Raw genomic sequence first — 21508 nt, forward strand, 5'->3', positions numbered from 1 at the left:
CTGGAATCGATGGCTAAAATATATGGAAAATATAGGTATGGATTTTTTTTTTTTTTGGGGGGGGGGGGGGGCAGGGGGAGGGGGGGGGGGTTGGACATTTTGTCCCTTTGGTCAAAATCCCCACGGACATGGCGTCAGAGGGACAGAAGGGAATGCCTAAATGCTTTCAATGATGGTGTGGAATGTTAAAAAGAAGTGTGTGGGGGGGTAAAAGGCGAGTGGGGGGTCTCCTGGTTGGCCTAAGATCTGGTATGCGTGACTGAACAAGAGGAGAGAGGGAAAAATCCCCACCACCACTCAGCCCCCCCCCCCCTTATTTTTGCCAAAACCTGCCTTTTTAACTTCAAAACACACTCACAATGGCGAGTGAACTCACACACTGTACACAGCTGTCACCCCGATAAATAATATGCTAATAATAGCGTTTCGTTTAAAAAAAAAAAAAAAAAAGGCATCCGATAATATATAACGGTGCGGCGCCTCGTGTTCATTAATTACAAAGGCAATGCGGCTAAATCAAGGCATCCATTTTGAGTGTGCTCATAAATAATAAAACAACACAACAGATTTTTCCTCTCCTCAGCTCCTCGGAATGAAAGGCAGGCATGATGATGATGATGATGATGACGAAGGTGGGGGGGAGTGGACGCCAGAATAAATATGCTAATCCTCACCAATGTGGAGTCACTAAAATCAACACAAAAGGCTCTTTTGATTCATTATATAAATATCTTTAATTGTTTTTTTTTTTGCTTGTAAGAATATAAAACAATTTAAGTTTGGAATTCTGCGTGTTTTTTTTTTTTCTTTTGAACATTTTTACAAACATAATATACAGAACATCTTTTTTTTTTAATCTTCAGCTGTTTCAGCAGGACGCACATCCGTATTTATCAAGCAGGTCGTTTGCGTTACATCAAAATAAACGCGCGCACACATTGCCAGTGCGTGTGTGGGGGAAATAAAAAACAAACAAAACAAAAAAAACAGAAAGAAAGATGTGGTCCGAGCTTGTAACCCGAGAAGCCAAGGACGCAAGAAAAATAAATCGATTGCTTCTTATTCCAAGCATGACTCTGAATGGGCTCGGGGTATTTTTATCCGAGGGGAGGGATGGAGAGAGCAAGGAGAAAAGAAAAACGAGAGAAAAAAAACATTAAAAAAATGGAACCCTGATTCGTTTCAATCGATAAAAGGGTAAAGAGATAATCTAAATCACTTCAATTTGAAGCAACATTTGTCCCCAGCAGCTTTAACCGCCCCCCCCCCCCTCCCCCCTTCCACCCAACTACCTGAACTTCACGCGTGTCAACTTTTTTTGTGTGTGTATGAACGTACATGATCGAGATGCGCTTTTGATTCGAATACAACAAAATCGCATACGTGAAACGGGTTTGCATAACGGTCAGATGATTGCGAATTGTCTCTTGAAATAGTGAGGGAGGAAGGGGGGGGGAGACACAGACAGTCCCTCTAGGCACATTTTCTCCTATTTTCTGTTTTTTCTTCCTTCTTGTGGAAAAACAAGCTCTTACGAGGTAGCCGAATGTTTTTTCTGTGGCGGGATCGTAAAATAAAAAAAAGTTGACGCCGTGCTCCAAATGGCTTTTTAGGGGGTGAGGGGGTTAATGCATCATCATAATTGCATCAAACTCAATATGAGATTCGTTAACACTTCCCGACCAGCGCGTGGTCCTGGCCATCACCTGACTTTCTCGCTTTCCGTCATCTGCCAGAGTCCCAAGTTGAGCACTTTAAGGCAGGGCAGCTGCGTGATCCGCTCCAGCCCCCTCTTGGTGATCTTGGTACATCCATACAGGTCGATGCCCGCCAGCTGGGTCAGGTGGTCGGCGATGAGCTCCAGCCCTTTGTCGGTGATGCGCACGCATTGGCCGATGTTGAGCGTCCGCAGTTCGTGCATCTGCCGCACCATACGGTTGATGCCGTCGTCGGAGATGTGGCACGAGCACAGCGATAGCGACTTGAGCTGGTACAGCCCCTGGGCGATGTAGGCCAGCGTTTGGTCACCGATCTTGTCGCAGAAGGAGACGTCCAAGCCCGAGAGGCGCAGCGTGCCCATGGCCAGGTGCATGGCACCCGTGTCGCTGATGTTGTCGCACGAGCGCAGATTGAGGCTCCACAGGGAGCTCATGTGCGAGAGGTGGATCATACCGGCGTCTGAGATGCCGCCGCAGAAGCTCAGGTTGAGCACCCGCAGCTTGGCCAGCCCCTTGGAGATGTGTTTGAGGGACAGGTCAGTCAGTTTCTGGCAGTCCTGCAGAGTCAGGTACTCCAGGCTCAGGCAGCCCTCGGCGGCGCTGCGGGTCATGCCGGCCAGGTGGCCGATGCCCACGTCCGAGACGTGGCGGCAGGACCTCAGGTTGAGGCTCTTGAGGTGCTTGAGGCCCCAAGCGATGAGCAGTAGCCCTGTGTTGGTGATGTTGCTGCAGCCGCCCAGCTCCAGGACCTCCAGGTTCTTCAGGAACTGGGCGATGCGACCCAAACTGGAGTCGGTGATCTGCTTGCAGAGGCTCAGGTTCAACACCCTCAGCGAGGGGATCTCCTGCACAAACGCGTGACCCAGCCCGTTGTCTGTGAGGTTGTAGCAGCCCGAGAGGTTGAGCGACTCGATGTTGGGCATCCCCTGGATCACGTAGCTCAGGCTGCGGCGCAGTGACAGGATCTGGACCCTCCGGATGCCCCTGGCCTGGAGGCTGGGGAACAGCGAGGGGTTGGCCCGCCGGAGGTGCAGCTTGGCCTCCACCCCCCGCCACACCGACTTGTGGTACGACGCGTCCCTCCAAGCCAGGCACACTTGGGCCACCCTGCCTTTGTCCCTCACGTCCAGATAGCTGAAAATCATGGCCAAAATTTCCGGGAAGAGGCACGAAATGTGCGTCTCCATTGTTTTTCAAAACCCAGGCATATAAGAATTAATACTCCACACCGCCACGGCTGAGAAAAGGAAAAAACCCTCTTTCAGTTACAAAAAGTAGCAACAGTCCCCCCTCCCTCCCTCCCTCTCACAAAAACCTGACTTTTCTTTTCTGCTCTTCCAAAGTGTGCGCAATCGAGCCAACTCTTGAGCGCAACGTGAGCCGGTTGTGCTGGCGCAGTCACATCGAAAAGAAGCGAGGCAAAACAGCCCAAAAAGCGTATATTCCTGCCTCTGCCAAAAAAGAGGAGAGGGGGCGAAAGGAAGGAGAAGGAGGCGGAGGAAAGGAGGAAACAGCGTCAAACCTTCCCCCTCCTCTCTCGCTCTCTCTCGCGCTCTCTCTCTCCACTCTCCTTCCCTCCCTCACACGAAGCTTCCTTCTTGGATTCTCGCCGCAAAAAGGCGTCCACTCTCAGCCCAGCGCGGATCCAGACGGTCGTGCATTTCAGAGGCGGAAAGTAAGAGCGACCCCAACGACTCCGAGTACTTGTTCCATGGCGGGCGGAGCGACGAAGAAAGACTCCGGAGGATGATTGAGCGAGAGAGGCAAGGGGCGTCCTGCACTCTAAGCCTTTGTCTGCTCTTTTCAAACCGACTTGGCAGGGACCCCCGCACTCTACTCGCTCGGGAGGGGTGAATGTACATGACAATATTAATCAAACATGTTTAAAACTTCACTTTTCACAACTTGTAAAAACGTTACAAAATGCATCTGCCAAACTTATTGATAACGCATAACAAATTGACGTGTTTTAACAAAACAGGAAGCGTAATTAGCAATCTTGCAAGATTGTTTTCTCCCCCTCCGTGTCAAGCAGTTGGTTCATTCCGCCTCAGCTGGAACGGTGCGAACAGTTTCCCTTGGAAACCAACTTCTTACAATTCAGTTCACTCTGGGCTTTAACCCTTTAAGCGGACCACACAGGAAACAGGAAAGTCAACTAGAGAAGTCTATTCACTTTTCTTACTTGGCTGACACCTTTTGTGTTTCGGTTTAAGTCTTTCTTTTTGCTGCAATGAGGGGAAATCCTCCTCCAAAACGAGAAGAGAATACAGCTAAGTCCTATGGGGGCATACAGTGAATAGCTGACAAAAATGTATTGGACACCATCACACTGCTGAAATAAACTGAAATAGCAACCAATACGTTTCAGTCATTCTTAAATGGGGGATTATTTTAGGTTTGTGGCCAATAAGTATTTTTTAGACAAATGTTTACTGTCATCATAGGTGTTTCTAAGCCATTTTTCAGCACATTTCTCAAGCACTCTTAAATTCCCTTTTAAACTAGCAAGAATTGACCGTACTTTGTTGGAATGTGATATTTTAACAGAAAAATTAAACCTTTCCCCCCTCCCTGTCTCAAAATGTTTGTTCCACCCACCTGGGCTCCAGAGATACGTATAAAGAGACGTCCTAGTGTAAATCACCAATTGTCAATTAATGGTCCGCGGATCTCTAGTGGTCTGTAACGGTATTGCAGTTGGTCCGCGTAATTGGAAATGGAAAATATTAGTAACATTTTTGAAAATAAAACTGATTTATTATTTAGACTTGATTTATTTTCCAACTAAATTTGTGAATAATCAACTGACTTTTTCTGTCTCATCCTGGAGGTGTTTTCACCAAGTGTCAATCTTGAAGGTGGTGCGTTCAACCCTCAAGTCAATTTAGACTACATTTATTTTCCAGCTAATTTTGTGAATCATTTACCCATCCAAATTATGTCAAATGTAGCTGAGATTCCCAAAGTAGACATACAGATGCAAATAAATAGCCTGTATAGGTCTATCTTCCTTATGTGGAATATTTCTTACTTTAGCAACTTTCTATTATAATTTTCAACTATTTATTATTGCCGAATTTCATTGTAGCTCACTGTGTTTGTCGTTAGGTGGGAGTTTTGTAACTCTTTTTTTTCAAAGTTTCAGTTATTCAGGGGACAGCACCACTTTCCTCTGAATTGTAACGGGAAGAAACTTTGGTTCCTTTTCTGCACAAATGAAACCAAGCTTGTCTAAACTGCGTTGAAAAAAATCTAAGTTTGACTAAGAATTGCAGCGGTGTCCTTAAATGACTTACTGAGGCGATAAATTAACCCTCATAGTGTTAAAAAAAATCCTCATGTGTGTTTTATTAAGGCCCAATGTAATCACTTTGAAGCTGTTTGTCATTTCGCATCTGGCTTTGCTTAAATTATGACATTCATCATTAATTCAGTAAAAAAAAAAAAAAAAAAAGAGTGTGTGTTGCTGGAAAGGTTTTTTGAGCTTGGGCGTCCAACTCGCTTCCCCTGCAATGGGCCTCTTTTTCCCACCAGTCTAACCTTGGACTCTGTGTGTGTTATCTCCACGTGTGTGCGTGTGCATAGCCTCTTCATTCAATAGAACATATGTCTGTGCCTATGCTTGCATCTGCCCCACTGAGTGTGTGTGTGTGTGTGTGTGTATATGTGTGTGTATGTGTGTGTGTGTGTGAGAGAGATAATATGACAGGGGAGCCGTTTGCTGAAGCCAGTGGAGTGTGGCCGAGTGCTTGAAGAGAGCAGGCGAGGGGGAGGAAGAGTTGATGGGGAAACGTAGAAGTAGAGTGAAATAGAGAACAGGGATCAGGTGAAGATTAAACTGGGTGAAACAAAATCAGAAATTTAGGAGTGTTCTTTTTTAGGGTGGTATGGCATTCATTTGTATTTGTGGACGCAATAGGTGCAATGTTTTGATTATAAATGCATTGTATAATCCAAAATATGAACCTAGCATGATAGCATTGTTTTTTTAGCGTTGCTATTATGCTAGCAACCCTGGCTAATCTAATGAGTTTAAATGGAATTGTGTGTCTCTGAAGATAATTATTCGTCAGTATAATCAAGCAAGTGTGACTAATATGAAGGTGCTTCAACCTTTTATCCAGCGTGCGTCATCAAGGGCGAAACAAAGCAGTCCCCGGCGGCGGCCGACTCCTACAGCACGTCCTTGCTACACCTGGACACGCCATCCGCTGTATGTGTCATGCATTTTCAAAGCGAACGGTCGTGATGTGAATACTAAGTGTAGTGGCCAGTACAAACACTTTTGATTGACAGCGTGCGTGCCACTAGGTTAGCGTGCTAAGTTTTCAGAGTTTCCGTGGCAGAGACCAAAACGGGTTTGCCGGCGTGGTCATAAACTATGATGGGATTAGCCTCACCCTCGGGGCTCGTCTCAATTAGAAAGCGAGACTGATCATTTCCTGTGCAGGCTCCGTGGACTCAAATGTGATATTTGTGAGGCTCAAAAGGGAATAGAAAAGCAGTCGCCTGAGGGGTTGAGTGTGATTCGGTGGCAGGGAAAATGTTTGTCTTCTGTAAATTAAAAATATGAACAGATTTTTGCAATGTGTGATGTATAATCTGGATTTGATTCGGATTGAATTTGGTTTGGTATTATGGTGTTTCAGCAGAATCCTCAGGAAATTAATAAATCGGGCAAATTTAGCTTGCCGACGCTCTTCCCAAACGCTGAGCGGAGTCGTAGAGGATAAAAAAAAGTCATGCTAATGCACCTTCATGGTTTAGCCAAACGAATGTAACTCTTAAATTTGAGGCGACATAAATCTGCACGGCTCCCGCAGAGATACAGAAGCTTTTACCTCCAGCTATTTTCAACACATAGAATTTTGGACCAATAGTATTGATTTGTAAAAAAAAACAATATAACAACGACTGTATTTGGACTCATAAGTTTTCCTTGGTGGAGGTAAGGAGGAGAGAAGAGCAAAGAGGTGAAAACACAGAGGGAGGCGGGACAAAAAGCCACAGGCTCAGTGTTGAGCAGCAAGCGCTGAGCCTCTGCATGACCTGCTGCCTGCCTGCCCGTGTGTGTGTGTGTGCATATGTGTGTGTGTCTTCCCTGCATGTGTGTCTGTGTGTTGCCTGCTGAGCCCATGCTCGCACTCACACTGTGCGAGAGAGAGCGGGGAAATAAGCAGTGATGGGAGGAAGAGGAGTATTTTTAGTGAAGATGAGGAGGGGGGAAGCAGTCACATGATGTTTCTGGAGATGGTGTGTGTGTTTTTGTATGTGTGTGTGTGTGGCACCTCCCCAAAGTCTGACAAGTCGTGTCATGCGAGCGTGTAAAGTGCTGATGTATGCACGGCCCGCTACATGTGCGATCCGACGTGTTGATGAATCAGGGGGAGGGTCGTCAGCGGATAATTGTTGCTGGTTGCCAAGGCGACACAAGCGTGTGTCAACTTGATAACCCCCCCCCCCCCCCCCCCCTTACCTCCCCCTGAAAGCTGACACCTACCAGTGTGGCTTCTCCCATGTCGGAGCTACACACACACACACACATGCATGCACACAGCAGCGGGGTTGATATGAAAGTGAAAGCAGACAGTGACATTGATGCGGCGAAAGTTTGTGTGTGTGTCTGTGTATATATGTGTGTGTGTGATATAAATCTTTTATGTTGCTTTGAGGTGTTTCCTACCTCCACCTGCACAGCGCTTGCACGTATGGAAGTCAGCAGTATGGCTGCTTTCAAAGAGCCTCACACTCATTATTCTCACCTCCTGTTTTGGGCTTTTATTTTTCAACCCCCTCGCCCCCACCCATGTCCGACGTCTCGTGGCGAAAACGCACTAAAGGTGTTTCAAGGGGCGCATGCAGCACCTGTGTCGAGGCCTCAAAGATAAAACGTGCTTTCTTCCTTTTATGATCCTCCATGCCAGCAGGTGCCAGTAGAGTTAGCAATTAGCAATCTATCAATTACAATCCTGCGTCGTCATTCAAAATGGAGATAAAGTTCGCCTCATATGCATTAATAACATAATTCGACAGATAGTAGAGAATTAAACAATACGTGCGTCATGATTTATTTGTGTGTTCACCTTGGCCACCAGGGGGCGGTAAAAGGCAAGCACAAGTAATATTCAAAGAAGGGTTTGACATTTAAGTCACTAGTAAGCTGCAGTAATATTTGTCAGAATGCCTATTTGTTCCAGAAAAAACAAATATGCTTTGTAATTCTCATTTGTTGATGTTTAAACTTTGACTTTGATTCAAAATTTGTTGCTGATTTTTGTCTTCAAGTTAAATAAAAATTAAAAAATATCAGCTCGCGTCTTGAAAAATTTGTGAATTGGATCTTTTGTACCTCGACTGTACTAAATTAGTCGTCTTTTGACCACTTGCTAGCTTGACGGCTAACAAGCTAGCCATCTTGCAAACAATATTTTTCTAAGTAAATTCAACATATCCTTAAATACCATTTGTTATGTAGTCTCAACGATAAAAAAGTGCTGCATAAAATCGACTATAACCTACAAAACCTTGTTTTCACACTAGATATCTCCTTTCAACCCATCACAACAAAGTCAAATTCACGCTTATGGCTCGCCTCCGCCGTGTTTTGATGCGATATTTCCCAGCAGTCTGCAGCGCGGCATCAATAAGAGGCAAGATGAGACGCTGGCTGACACTTACTTAATCATAAAGTTCATTTGCTCTCAGTGCAGCACGGCAACAGCTCCCCCCTTCAAGTGCTTTTCCACTTCTTCGTAGCATCTCATCATACGGCAACCTTTCGTTTTTGACATGACTTAAGTATATTAACATATTTGGACTTCCCACCGCCGATGAACACCGGCGGCCATCATGAGGTCGTTCCCCGTCTTTTTGTCAGAATGCTTTTCTTCCTGTCTTTCCACGCGCTTCCACTTTCCTCGCCCGCCCTGACAGCTCGTCTCGCTACGTCGCCTCGCAGACTTTGTGTGTGTGTGTGTTTCTACACATGGCTTGACAACATGCAGGCCTCCTAGGTGTGTGTGTGTGTGCGTTTGTGTGTGTCCTCAACAATGCCTTTGGTTTCTGCCAGCTCTGCAGTCTGACATCGGAGATTTTTCAGCCGCACGCTCGCTCTCACCCTCGGTAGTCAGCATTTTGGCATTTTTTCAATGCACTCTGTCATCTGTTGGCATGAAAAGACTGCGTGTTGGTGTGTGTAGGTGTGTGTGTGTACTGTGATAGTGGAAAAATATCTAGTTTCCACCTTCTACCATTTGTGCAAAGTGGATTTTTTTTTCTATCTCTCCCTGCAGGTGTAAAATGGTCATACACAGTCATTTTATACAATCACATAAAAGTACACAATTTTAGAATAAATGTGACATTTTTGTAAATCATTTGGGGAATAATTAGATGGATTTCATCTGCTGTAGGCCTGCTGGGCTGAAATACAACTTATTCTGCATAGCTAACATGAGAATAATTGCTCTTTTAGGAAATACATGGCGTGCAACCCAATAAAAAAAAAAAAAAAAACAGTTAGCGGCGGGAGAAACAAAGAAAATGAGAAATCACGACTTGGCAGGTTCTTCGTAGTATTTGTATTGTTGTCGCCATTTAGGGACAAATATCTGACTGAAGAACTTGCTAATTGGGAACGGCTTATTCAATTTGGGACAAAAAAAGCAGCGTCAAAGCGGCCGTAAAAGCTCAAATTCAAGGCTAGCTAAGTTACGCTTCAGTGTGGTTCAGAGGTAATCCCGCAGGAAATGAATGCAACTCAATATGATTCCCTGTGAAGTGATGGAAATGGTGTGTGTTCGTGTGTGTTATTAATTTCTCCGGGGAGGGGCTCACGAGGCCGGCTGTAGTTTGACCGCCAGAGCTCCAGGGCACCGGGGGGAAATCAGGCAATCTGGCCCAGCCTCGGTGGCCCTGCCGAGGCTTCCTGCTTGGGGGATTCGGCTTCTCCCGTGGCTCCTGTCAGGTGGCAAACGAGGCCTGGCATATAGCTAACGCCGCCGACGTGCCAAAGTGGGCCGGCTTGATTGCAAACGGTTGGCAGGAACCCGAGTTCACATGATTTCAATTATATTCATTGTTGTCTCCATCAAGCATTGGACAGTTCATTAGGTACACTGTCTTGTACAGTCTTGCAACGATTGATGAAAAGAAATGCTTTGTGGTGGCTCCAACATCGAGTGAGGGAAATTATAGCTCCACCTAGTGGGGTGTTCGTGAATTACAGTTACAGTCACCATAGAAATTAATGGAAATGCCATCAATCGGTTCTGGCCCTGCCAATGAAAATCATCAAAAATGTTTTGCTTTGCATTTTGCTTTGTGTGTTAGCATTCAATGCTCTGTGTTTTATATAATCGTCAAATTCTTAGGTGTAAATTTCTCAGATTTTTTTTTTTTCTTCTGATTCAGCTCCCGTGTAGGACAAAGCGGGTGGTCTTGTTTTACATTTTCCCACAGTTAAGGCGAGGGAGGGGCGAACACGCAGCTTGCACATGTGGACCGGGCAAGGAGAGGTTGAGAGACGGACGGATAGGAGAAATAGAAACGTCACTCTCATTTTCAGACCATGGCGGAGAGAGGTAAAAAAAAGAAAAGGTGTGCGAGGAATCGCTTTGTAGCGAGAGAAAAAGAAACAGATGGTGAGAGAGAGTGAGAGACGTGCCGATGAAGATGCTGAGGGAAGGAGGTGCAGAGAGAAGTGAAGAGAAAGATATATTTAGAGGGAGAGAGTTTGAGCCTCCGAGCGAGAAGCATGACTCATCCTCTGCCAGCTGACAGAAGGAAGGATGGATGAAGGAGAGGAGATGGATGGAGGGAAGAGGGTGCGTGATGAAGCAAAGGAATAACACACGTGCTAAAAAAAAAAAAAAACACACACACACAAAGCCCAAGGCCGTCTTTCTGTGTTAAAACCTGCCAAATACTAAAGCAGGAGCTTGAATTATCCATCCATCAGTTTTATATAATGTGTCCTCACGTGGGGAAGATGGAGCCACCTGACTTTGGGCACCCTGGGGTGCACCTTGGACTGGTTTCCAACTATTCACAAAATCTACAGAGGGACAATACGCGTAGCGGTAGCAGCTAGCTTTAGTGATGTTGTGGTTAGCTATTTCACCAATTTTGATGGTTGTGTTTTTTTCCTAGTGGAGCGAAAATAGTCACAGAAGGGGACGCTAGAGCCAGCTGAGTTTGGTCGAAAGGCTGCTGGTACACCCTGAACTGGTTTCCAGCCAATCAAAGAGCACATGACATCACATGTAGCGGTAGCAGCTAGCTTTAGCTGAGCTATTCCAGATAGCCAAAGAAGTAACCATTCAATTACAAAGAGTCACCAAGACAAAAAATATCATATACTGAAGACACTAATTAGCTCCGGTTTCCTCCCACATTCCAAAAACATGCTTGGTAGGCCGATTGAAGACTCCAAATTGTCCCTAGGTGTGAGTGTGAGTGCGATTGGTTGTCTGTCTCTGTGTGCCCTGCGATTGGCTGGCAACCAGTTCAGGGTGTCCCCCGCCTACTGCCCGATGACGGCTGGGATAGGCTCCAGCACGCCCGCGACCCCCGTGGGGACTAAGCGGTTCAGAAAATGGATGGATTATTATTTTTTTTTTACAATAATAGAGAATTAAACTGTGATGATTTTTTTTTTTTAGGCCACATTACAGAAAATTGCAAATGGCTGAATAGCTGATGAGCTGAAAATGAATGAAGAATAAATAAATAAATATTTTTTAAAATATTTTTTACCCTTTTTGCCCGACGTTATGGACCAAACAATTACACATTTCCATCTGCAGAACGAAACAGCTTCCGGAAAGCTCCCAAATCCACCAAAATCTCCAGGGTCACCGTTTTTACAACACTGCCTGACCTTTCACCTCCCAGAGCGGCTCAGAGGGAGGGGTCGCGGGTAGGGGGCTGGTTCCCAAGTCCAAGGAAGACATTGCCTGTAAAGAACAACATTGCCTTTACAACCTAGTCTTCCTTCATTAGCCATTTTACGGCTTTTGCTTCTCGCAAGATGTTTACTAGGTGGGCAGATGGGTCGGTAAAGGTGAGATTGGACTCCAAGGCTGTGTTTCCAAGTGGAAATAAACATTGGTAGCGTTTTGTAGGTTCTTGTCCTCGTCGTCGGGTCATTGCGAGTCAACGCAACGTTGACTGTGTTGCTGCTGTTGAATCCACAGATGAGCTGTTGGCCTTTTTTTTTTCTTTTTTCTTCACGGCATTGCTCCCTGTTGCATGGCGATTGCTCATAACCTCCAGGGAGCGGCCCTTTCTTTCACTCTCATCTCTCATCCTCCCTCTTGTTTTCCCCTCCTACTCTTACTGTTTTTATTTTTATTTTTTATTTATCTCACATGGCTGAAGTTGCTCCCTTGAGTCCTGAATACCCCCCCTTCCTGCTGTAATGGGATTAGGCTGTATGGCCTGAGTGCGTCCCCTTGTGTTTGCACTGGAGCACTACATTACAGCTCATGAAGAAATGTTTTTGGGGATGTATGAATAATAAAAACAAAGTAAAAAATAATGAGTCGTGACTTCAGTGACATTTTTACAGCTGCTAATTACTATTTTAATCAAATGTCAAGATTTAAATATTTTATTCTTTAAAAAAATATGACTTGCAGATACCAAAACGAAATAGGCAAATGACAAAACAAATATTTAACAAAACGCTCATGATTGATGACGTAGCAGTATTGTGTAAGCGGCAACCAAAATATTAGCAACACCTCATGTATTAGGTGTCAATAGATGTACCTAATATTGTGACCTGCATCTCCAAAGTTCTTATCGTGTTTCCTATATTCCTCCAGGGGGTGGCGATGTTGTCATAGCAACACACACACACACACACACACACGCACATACACACACACATACCCACTATGTATTATGTGTGTGTGTTTTATTTATTTATTGTATAGTGAAAGCAACACCCCGTGACGCATTAAACGAAAATGTAGGAGGAGGTGGACATACTTAAACAAATTTAACTTTTAGGGGCCTTTGTGTGTTGCTGTGTGGGCGTGGTTAGGATGCATCACTTATTTTTGCAAGCAAGGCAAAAGCATAAAATTATTCAAACCCATCATTCACCTCAGATGCAATTTGACGCACCCGAGCGATTTGTGACAAAAAGACTTTAGGGGAAGTTCTTTGCAGTTTCCGGGAGCTTGAAATCACTTACGACAAGAGACGAATTCCAAGCCCACAACAGCTTGGAATATTCAAACCTGCCTTCCACTTTGCATCCAATCTCGCGCAACGCCAGGTCGTAAAACTGGGAGGGGAGATGGGTGGGAATTGGATATGGTGGGAGGGGGGGTAGTTCAGAGGTGAATAGGGGGTGAGGATTCAGGGGGAAGAGAGGGAGACCCTGAAGTGGCCGCGAAACGATAGGACGCGGAGAAATCTGTAATTTTATTATTGTAAATGTTTTTTAATCAACATCGCACTTTCAACATTGTTGCTTTCGTTTTATTTATGTTGTTTGGATGACATTTTGGCGACTTTTCTATGCGTAAAACCAACGTGAGTTTACGCATATCTCGACTGGATGTAACGCTTCTTATCTTGCCCTTGACTTATCAGGATTTATTTTATTTTATTTTATTTTATTTATTATTTTGCTCCCTGGACTACTTTCAAACACGAATTACAGTCGTGCACATTTCTCAACAGCGCAGCACTTTCCCCGGCACCGGGCGACGAATCATGGACTCCAAGGGTTTCGGGGTTCGGCACTTGTTCTTGCTGCTGGTCGCCCTCCTCACCGGAACTTCGCAGTTGTTGCTGGTTGACGCCAACTCGTGGTGGTGAGTTACTCTTTGGTATGTTTTATTGCGCTGCGATAAATCATTTTTGGTGAGTGAAAACGGGCGTTACGCACGAGTTTTACGCACAGTTTTATTTTGTTGCTAAATGACAACATTTGATTCATAGGCGCCTGTTTGTGTGTGTTTTCAGAAGGGAGAGGGGGGTACTTTTTGTCAGAACAAATGTGAGGGCTCTGTCACAATATTTACCCTGGGGGAGCCCCAAATGGCCCTAAGTGTGTGTGTGTGTGGGGGGGGGGGCGCTCAGCCCCCATTGGCCATTCACTAGTCCACACTTCTAGACTAACAAAGCAAATGTGCAGGTTACGTTCACCTGGCAAATATTAGCGTCCTTCACGGTATAGCCAAGAGGAGGAATTTTTTTTTTAAAATATTTTGAAGTTCTAAGCACTAGCTTGTCTCAGGTCAATGGCGCTGACCCCCATCCAGAGGCCCGAGATGTACATCATCGGTGCTCAGCCGCTATGCAGTCAGCTGTCCGGCCTCTCCCAGGTAACTTCCTGTTTGTGTCACTCATAATTCTGCTTCAAAAAGAGTTTTATTGATTTTTTTTTTGTTCTTGTTGTCTTTTCCACTCAGGGTCAGAGGAAGCTGTGCCAGCTCTACCAGGATCACATGATGTACATCGGAGACGGAGCCAAGACGGGCATCAAGGAGTGCCAGTATCAGTTTAGACAGAGGAGGTGGAACTGCAGCACAGTGGACAATACATCCGTCTTTGGGCGTGTCATGCAAATTGGTAAGGACCCTCCCCCCTTTTTTTTAACAATGTTTTTTGACTAGTAGTGTGCATTCAAGTATATGAAGTCTTTTTATGATGCGTATTTAAGATTCAGGTGGTCTAGTCTTCATTATGCATAATTTTGTCCAAATACTTGTTCAATGATGAATGGCTTATGATACAGGAGAAAAAAAACACACAAACAACACGTTGTGTAATTTTCTATGGGGGGGGGGGGGGGGGGGTCTATTTCCACAATTTAATAAAAACTGCTGCATTAAAAAAGTCAAGAAATTGAAAGTGTGGTGAGTGGGTCCAATTATGACCCAATTTTCTGTGTTTTGGACAAAGCAAACCATTTGTTCAATTTTTTTGGTGTCCATTGTTTGATCCAAATTTTGACCTTTTTTTTGTGAGGGAGCAGTTTGAAGAGTGCATCATCAAAATGGTTTTGTATAATAAAAACAAGACAGTTGGGTCCATTTTGGGACAGAAATTGGCTTACTCCGTATCAAAATCTACCTTTATCTGCAGCTTTATTAAAAAAACAACAACAAGTTTTTACTTTGAAATGTTGCTAGATAACAGCCAATGACTCAAACAATCAGATTATATGATGAAAAATTAATTTCTAGATTTTCCCAGCCAACAAAATGTAGATTTCTTTAAATTTAATAAAATCGTCACTGTTTTATTATTCCTACTTTTTGGGGGTGGTATTTTTTATGGAAAATTATGTGCAAAAACAATCGTTTACAGTGCTATTGTAAATCGAGCAAACAATACTGTCGAGCAGACAATCGAGTAGCTATCACGCGTCACTTGTCCGCGGGGCTCCAATGTCATAAAAAGTTGCTGGACTTTTTGGAGCTGTCGGTCGGACGAGCGCGTCTTAATTCCCAGCGGGAATGTGGGAACGCTCTCATCAACAAGTACGTGTCAAATCCGCTCGGAGGCAAGCAGGCGAGGTGCAAGCTGGCCGCCGTCTCGGTTCTCTTCAGTCTCTATTGACAGTCCGTCTATGTCCACCTTTAAATGGAGGTGCTAGTCGCTCCATTGTCCCAGGCGACGCGCTTTTGAAATGCGTTGATGAGGCTGACACAGAGCCGGCAGATCCGGAGTTGGTCTATTTGAAGTCTGCAATAAAAAAAGAAGAAAAAAAGCGATCTATATGTGTGCGCGCGTGGTAATATGTGCGCCGCGCGTCTGCGGCGAGTTTGCGTGTGGATTGCGCGTTGGATCGATACTGCATGGTGTCATAAATTCCGCTCAGCCTTCGTTTTTCTTTTTTATGTTAGTGTGTTTTCTTTTATCAAAGTTGAAGGACAATACAAGTTAAAATTGGTTCTTCATTGTGAAATTACATCTAATTATAGTCAAGGTAGCATTATCTCACTTTAATAGGAACAGTCAGCAATTACGCAAGCATTACAATATACAACGATTATGTAATCTCTAATGGTTTAGAATAAAAGTGAATCACAATTAATATTGCAATTTGTTCATATTAAAAAAAATAACACCTAAAATGACCCCAAGTATGCAAATGTTACACATGGTGCATATTTATACTGTGCTTAGCAAACTCCTTATATTAAGATAGATAGTCAGCCAATAAAAAGGCAACACAACAGTGTGAAGTTCAACAAGAAATAGCAGTAAGTCGTTTGCTCTTCTCATGTAAATTGCCGGGTTACGCAGTAGTTAACCTCTTACTTTCCAGTCGTCATCTTTGTTCTACGCTGTGTGGATTAAAATCCACACAATGGGACATGCGGGACTCATGTTGTGTATTCCAAAGTGGGGTCTGGGAATCTTTAATATGCTCTGCTTTACCTATGTCAAAGCGGGCTTGGGGGTTGGGTTGCTTTACTGTTACAGCCCTAACAAAGAAAGGGTCATAAAGTTTGCTGTGGAAGAACCGGAATCTTCTAACAGTTGTCATGTGTCCCATTAATGCTAATTATTAGTAGTCTGTCTATTGTGTTTCACATTATATGTTAGCATTAATCTTTGGTTTGGTTGAACAATTTTGGTATTCAGATATACAGCGTTTGAATAAGCAGTGGACATCACATGTTGGTAAAAAAAAAATACTTCTGTTATTTGCTAAAAAAAAAAATGCACCTATTTGGTAATACAAATGGTGGAGCATTACATGTAGACAGATAATATAAAAACTAACATTACTGCAGCTTACTGAGGAGTTGTGACCTAGTTGTGTACTCCCCCTGGTGGCCAAGGTGTGAATAAAAGAAGCAGCACCATGTCCATTGAATTGAAGTAAAAACTGTTTCATTTCTTTACATTCTATTTAATTGTGTCATTATTGTATGTATCATATTTTTGATAGCTATTTGTCTCATTTAAAAAAAAACATCTACCCACAAGTATTTTAGGATTTAACGTTCTCCCTCCCCCTCCTCCAGGCTCCAGGGAGACTGCGTTCACCTACGCCATCAGCGCCGCCGGCGTGGTCAACGCCATCAGCCGAGCGTGCCGCGAGGGCGAGCTATCCACGTGCGGCTGCAGCCGAGCGGCGCGGCCCCGGGACCTGCCCCGCGATTGGCTGTGGGGCGGCTGCGGCGACAACGTCCACTACGGCTACCGCTTCGCCCGCGAGTTTGTGGACGCCCGCGAGCGCGAGAAGAACTTCCCCCGCGGCTCGACCGAACACTCACGCACTCTGATGAACCTGCAGAATAACGAGGCGGGACGACAGGTATTTTTCCCGCAATTTGGTCACGCTTCAAGTTTAGACATCTGGAGTGTCGTCTCCTTGTAGGTCAGGAATGCGTGGGCGCGTCAAGGTGGCCCCAGTCTGCCTGACCTGACGGTATTTCTGTGTGTGTGTGCGTGTGTCAAGGTTATTTATTGGGAGGGTCCAAATGGTAGAACTGCTAATGCCCTTGGAGTTTAGCTAGGTCACCCGGTCAATGCGCATTCCAGCAGGGGAACACACATAAACAAGTGTGACATTTTGTTCACTTTTGTTAAGTCATTCATGAGAATATCGGACTCATTCGCTCGGCCGTTTTCTATCATTTCCAAGGGACAATGGGAGTTGTTTGGGAATCCCCGACAAGAACGGCACTAAAAGCAACCTTTCACCTTTGATTAGGCTCCACATCCAGCGACGCGCCGCCTCGTAAAAGGTCCATTTGCTGCTTGGCGCTGGATGGCGCATGAGGAGAATGTGTTTGTCTAAGCTGTTTATAAGACCGGATCCCCGAGTGTGTTTCGCGTGCACGGCCCCTTTGCATTTGATTTGCACGAAAGAACGGTGAGCCTGGTTTTGAGTGTAGGGCAGAGGTCAAAGGTCAGGGCCTGGTGAGCTTGTGTGCCATGAGGGTCCCTCTGGGGCTATAAGGGAGTGGATGAGTGTTGTACGCGTAAATTAATCGGATTCAAATTGACATGGCAGAGTGTTAAAAAAAAAAAAAAAGGTCAATAGGCTCTTTTATTTTTATTTATTTATTTATTTATTTTTTTAATACAGGGACCAGAATTGCCAATGCTGAAAATCTGACACCTGTTGAAATACATTAGTTTTTTTTTTCTTTTTTGCCATACTAGTGTAGTTGCACCTCCACTACAGTAGGTGGTAGTGGCGATCTCCTTGTCTGAACGTACGCATCCTCTGCAGAAGGTAGTTATAGAAAAGTGATACTATCTATAATAAGGGCAGAGAGTGGGGGGGGGCGCCAAATATTTTTTTCTTCCTTCTTGACGGTATTAAAAAAAGTAATTGAAGAGCAATGTTTTATATAATATATATTATTTATTATAATATAGAGTAAAAAAAATCGGAAGTGAATTCATAAATCATCAAATATTATATCGCAACCCTCGGAGACATGCGAACATGCACAATTTCCTCCTTCATTGTTTCTTGTCCATCAGAACGGAAGAGAGATGAAACACAAGAAGGGGGAAAAAACTGGGGAAGACTCGTTTTTTTTCAGCCCGACACGCTGGTTTGGGGATTTGTCCCGCTCGGTTGAACATGGCAAACCACGGCGCTTTTGTGTGGAGGTGACAGGGGCGTGCCGCGATATATATGTGTGTGTGTGTGTCTGTTAGCGTTTAGCTTCATTTGACTTGTGCACAAAAGCAGACAACGTGTGTGCTCATGGAGGTGTGTGTGTTTCAAGCGTCTGCTGGGACGCGGGGCTTGAGCGATGGACCTCGGTCACACTCCCCCGACTCTCAAAGACTGGCGCGCACACACCGGGGGCTCACTGTCTCCGTTTGACACAAATCAAATGAGGCGGCTCTTGTCTCACACACACACACACACACACACACACACACACACACACACACACACACACACACACTGAATGTACATTCTCAGTTGAACCTCCCCTGAGAACACATTTATCTTTCATTGCCATAATTTTTTTCGTAGCAAACTCTAACAATGCCGCTTCGGAAAAGAGAAAAAGCGGTTAGAAAAAGTTTGATGCATGCAAGTTAATCAATTTTGCAAGCAGAGTGGATAAATCCTTGCCTTTGAAGCATGACAATGTAGAAATCCATAATGGATTTCAAGCTAGACTTGAGGAGGGGTGACCGGCGGGCCGATCAATTCCTCTGGCGGGCAGGCGAGTGGATATATTTTTATAAGAACCATTTTAGATGAAGTAGCAGGTATTTGATTGACAGTTGATAGTTGAAGTGGGCGTGGTGTCAGCAGACACGCCCCCCACAATTTGAAACAAGTCTAATTTTGAAGCCTCATTTCATGTTTTTGGCCAAATTTTTTTCACCATTCACACCATTCGCACACACACGCACACGCGCACACGCAAACACAAACACGGCTCCCAACCTATTGTTCCTGACAAGACCGTGTCTCCATCACGGATGACTGACCGTGTCACTGAGCCCAGCAGGCATGTCCCACCAAAGAGCACAGTGTGATACTTATAACACACACACACAGGCACACGCACACACCCGCACACACACTCACACAGCATGACTTCATATGTAAGACTACCTGACATGTTTTGGCAATGTATGTAATAAAATGTCGAAAAAGGGACTATTTATTTATATGGAAAGATTAAAAAACACATTGTCTAACTCTAGTGAAGAATATATACAAAAATGTCATTGTAAGGTTGGATGGCAAGATTGCAGGGTGGCGACTGCTATGCCTGCTGGGTAGAGAAGGAGCGGGATTGCAAAACTGGGTGGGGGGGTGTCAGGGTTCCAAGGTTAACAGAGGTCAAAAGGTAATTGGGATCAGGCAACCCGAGGAGAGGACAACCAGTGACGTGAGTCTCATAGAAAGAACACAGAAGAGTTTTATGTGTGCGTGATGAGTGATGTCAATTGGAAATTTTAAATATTCAAAATGTAAAATAACTAAAAAAAATCTATCTATGTATAACATTTACTTAATTTTTTGTTTTTGTTTTAATTAAACAGTGTGAGTGGGGCCCCAAGTCATACTGAGGGCCTCATTGGCGTTTCCACTGTAGTTCCACATAGGCTCCACAAGAGAGCAGCATTGCCACCCTCTCTGAGCCACACTCAAGTTTCAAAACTTTTCTTCTTCGTATTCGAACTTCTGACACAGTTGAGATGATGACCACGTGTTTTTTTTCTATGAATCTCCCAGGCGGTGTACAACCTCGCCAACGTGGCCTGCAAGTGTCACGGTGTGTCGGGTTCCTGCAGTCTGAAGACATGTTGGCTCCAACTGGCCGACTTCCGGCGCGTAGGCGAGTTCCTCAAGGAGAAGTACGACAGCGCCGCCGCCATGCGCATCGGACGAAGGGTAACCGGATCAGCACATCTGTTTAAAAAAATATATATATTGTCCACTAAGCATGTTCTCGTCCAATCAGGGCAAACTAGAGCAAGTGGACAAGCGCTTCAACCCGCCCACCCCAGAGGACCTGGTCTACATCGACCCCAGCCCGGACTACTGCCTCCACAACGAAACCACGGGCTCACTGGGCACCCGTGGCCGCCTGTGCAACAAAACGTCGGAGGGCATGGACGGCTGCGAGCTGATGTGCTGCGGCCGCGGCTACGACCAGTTCAAGACGTATAAACACGAGCGCTGCCACTGCAAGTTCCACTGGTGCTGCTACGTCAAGTGCAAGCGCTGCACCTCATTGGTCGACCAGTTCGTCTGTAAATAACCTTCGGGGGAGTGAGGAGGCGAGGCCCGAGCGGCTTCGGGTTCGGTTCCCTGCTTTCCTGACCCAAACCGAAAAAAAGATGGCTCACGCGTGACTCCGATGAATAAAATATATAACTAAATAATAAATAGACTATTTAAAAAGAGACGCTTTGGATCATCATCCCCTTTGATTCTGGCCTGCGGGATATTACGAGACGAAGGAAGGGCTTGTGGAAGACTGGAAAAGGGAATCATTCTTCAAGGCACACTTAAGCGTCGAAATACTCGCAACGAAAAAGGGGACACTCCATTAAACAGTCCATTTGTCTGCGTGTTAACCGGCGGAATTCCCCGGCGCGCTCGCAGCTCCCGCGACCCGACGAGCGACAGCGGTTAACGAGGCTTCGCCCGGTCGCCGCCATCTTGCCTCAACCGGGCGTGACCTTCATTGGCGGGGAAAAAGCGCCGGGGCTAAAAAGCTCCATTAGCGAGATTGATGACGCTGCGGCGAGAAGATGCTCCAACTCGAATGCTAATGAACAGTCAACCGAGCTTAACGTCTTCTTTTTGGGGGCCTTCGCCATCTTGCTTCCAAAATTAATGCTTGTTGCCTATGGTGGAAAAGAATTGGTAGATAATCATAATTCATTCCAGCGGCTGGAAAAATGAACGTCTGTGTGTGTGGCAAAAAAAAAAATAACAGAAGGGACTGCAATTTATTATGTGCTACTTAAAATTAGATCATAAGAGAAAGTATATATTTTATTACTGTGTTTTTTTTCCTGTTTTGTATGTTTTATACTTATTCTTTTGATAAACTAGTCTTTGGAAAATGACACCTTGTTTCTTGTTCTGCTTTTTAGAAGCTTTGTTGTACAACAAAGCCTCGTTTCTCGAATGTAAACACTGCCATTTTGAATTCTCCCCAATAAATAAATAAATAAATAAATAAATAAATAAATAAATAAATAAATAGGGCCAACAAGCTACTTTGGTCAATTTGACCCAGTTTTGGGGTACAACCCAGAAAGCACCGATGAACTCAGTGAGCTTACCATTAACTGGATTTAGC

At 44.8% G+C, this 21508-nt stretch overlaps 2 protein-coding genes across 5 annotated transcripts in view; one reads left to right on the forward strand and one right to left on the reverse strand.

The window, feature by feature from the left end:
* wnt5b (wingless-type MMTV integration site family, member 5b) overlaps positions 1-21272 on the forward strand; it is a 36037-nt gene extending 14765 nt beyond the window's left edge. Inside the window, exons 1-7 of one of the 4 annotated variants that reach the window (XM_049761650.2) lie at positions 12707-13151; positions 13419-13552; positions 13978-14065; positions 14153-14312; positions 16724-17016; positions 19927-20085; positions 20156-21272. In XM_049761650.2, coding sequence (XP_049617607.1) covers positions 13452-13552; positions 13978-14065; positions 14153-14312; positions 16724-17016; positions 19927-20085; positions 20156-20455 — 1101 coding nt within the window. In that variant the 5' untranslated portion in view covers positions 12707-13151; positions 13419-13451 and the 3' untranslated portion in view covers positions 20456-21272. Of the gene's footprint in view, positions 1-12706; positions 13269-13418; positions 13553-13977; positions 14066-14152; positions 14313-16723; positions 17017-19926; positions 20086-20155 lie in introns of those variants that run through there. The other 3 variants (XM_049761648.2, XM_049761651.2, XM_049761649.2) reach the window with 3 other exon arrangements.
* On the reverse strand, positions 769-3794 carry fbxl14b (F-box and leucine-rich repeat protein 14b). Its single transcript, XM_049761647.2, has one exon. It carries the CDS (start codon positions 2903-2905, stop codon positions 1703-1705), a length of 1203 nt encoding a protein of 400 aa, XP_049617604.1. The 5' UTR covers positions 2906-3794; the 3' UTR covers positions 769-1702.
* Positions 21273-21508: the final 236 nt, after the last annotated feature.

Source organism: Syngnathus scovelli, chromosome 22 (assembly GCF_024217435.2).
Source record: "Syngnathus scovelli strain Florida chromosome 22, RoL_Ssco_1.2, whole genome shotgun sequence".
Lineage (NCBI taxonomy): Eukaryota > Metazoa > Chordata > Actinopteri > Syngnathiformes > Syngnathidae > Syngnathus > Syngnathus scovelli.

What these genes read in the sequence shown, in the direction of transcription:
- fbxl14b (XM_049761647.2), bottom strand. Translation starts at nt 2,905, where the DNA reads ATGGAGACGCACATTTCGTGCCTCTTCCCGGAAATTTTGGCCATGATT.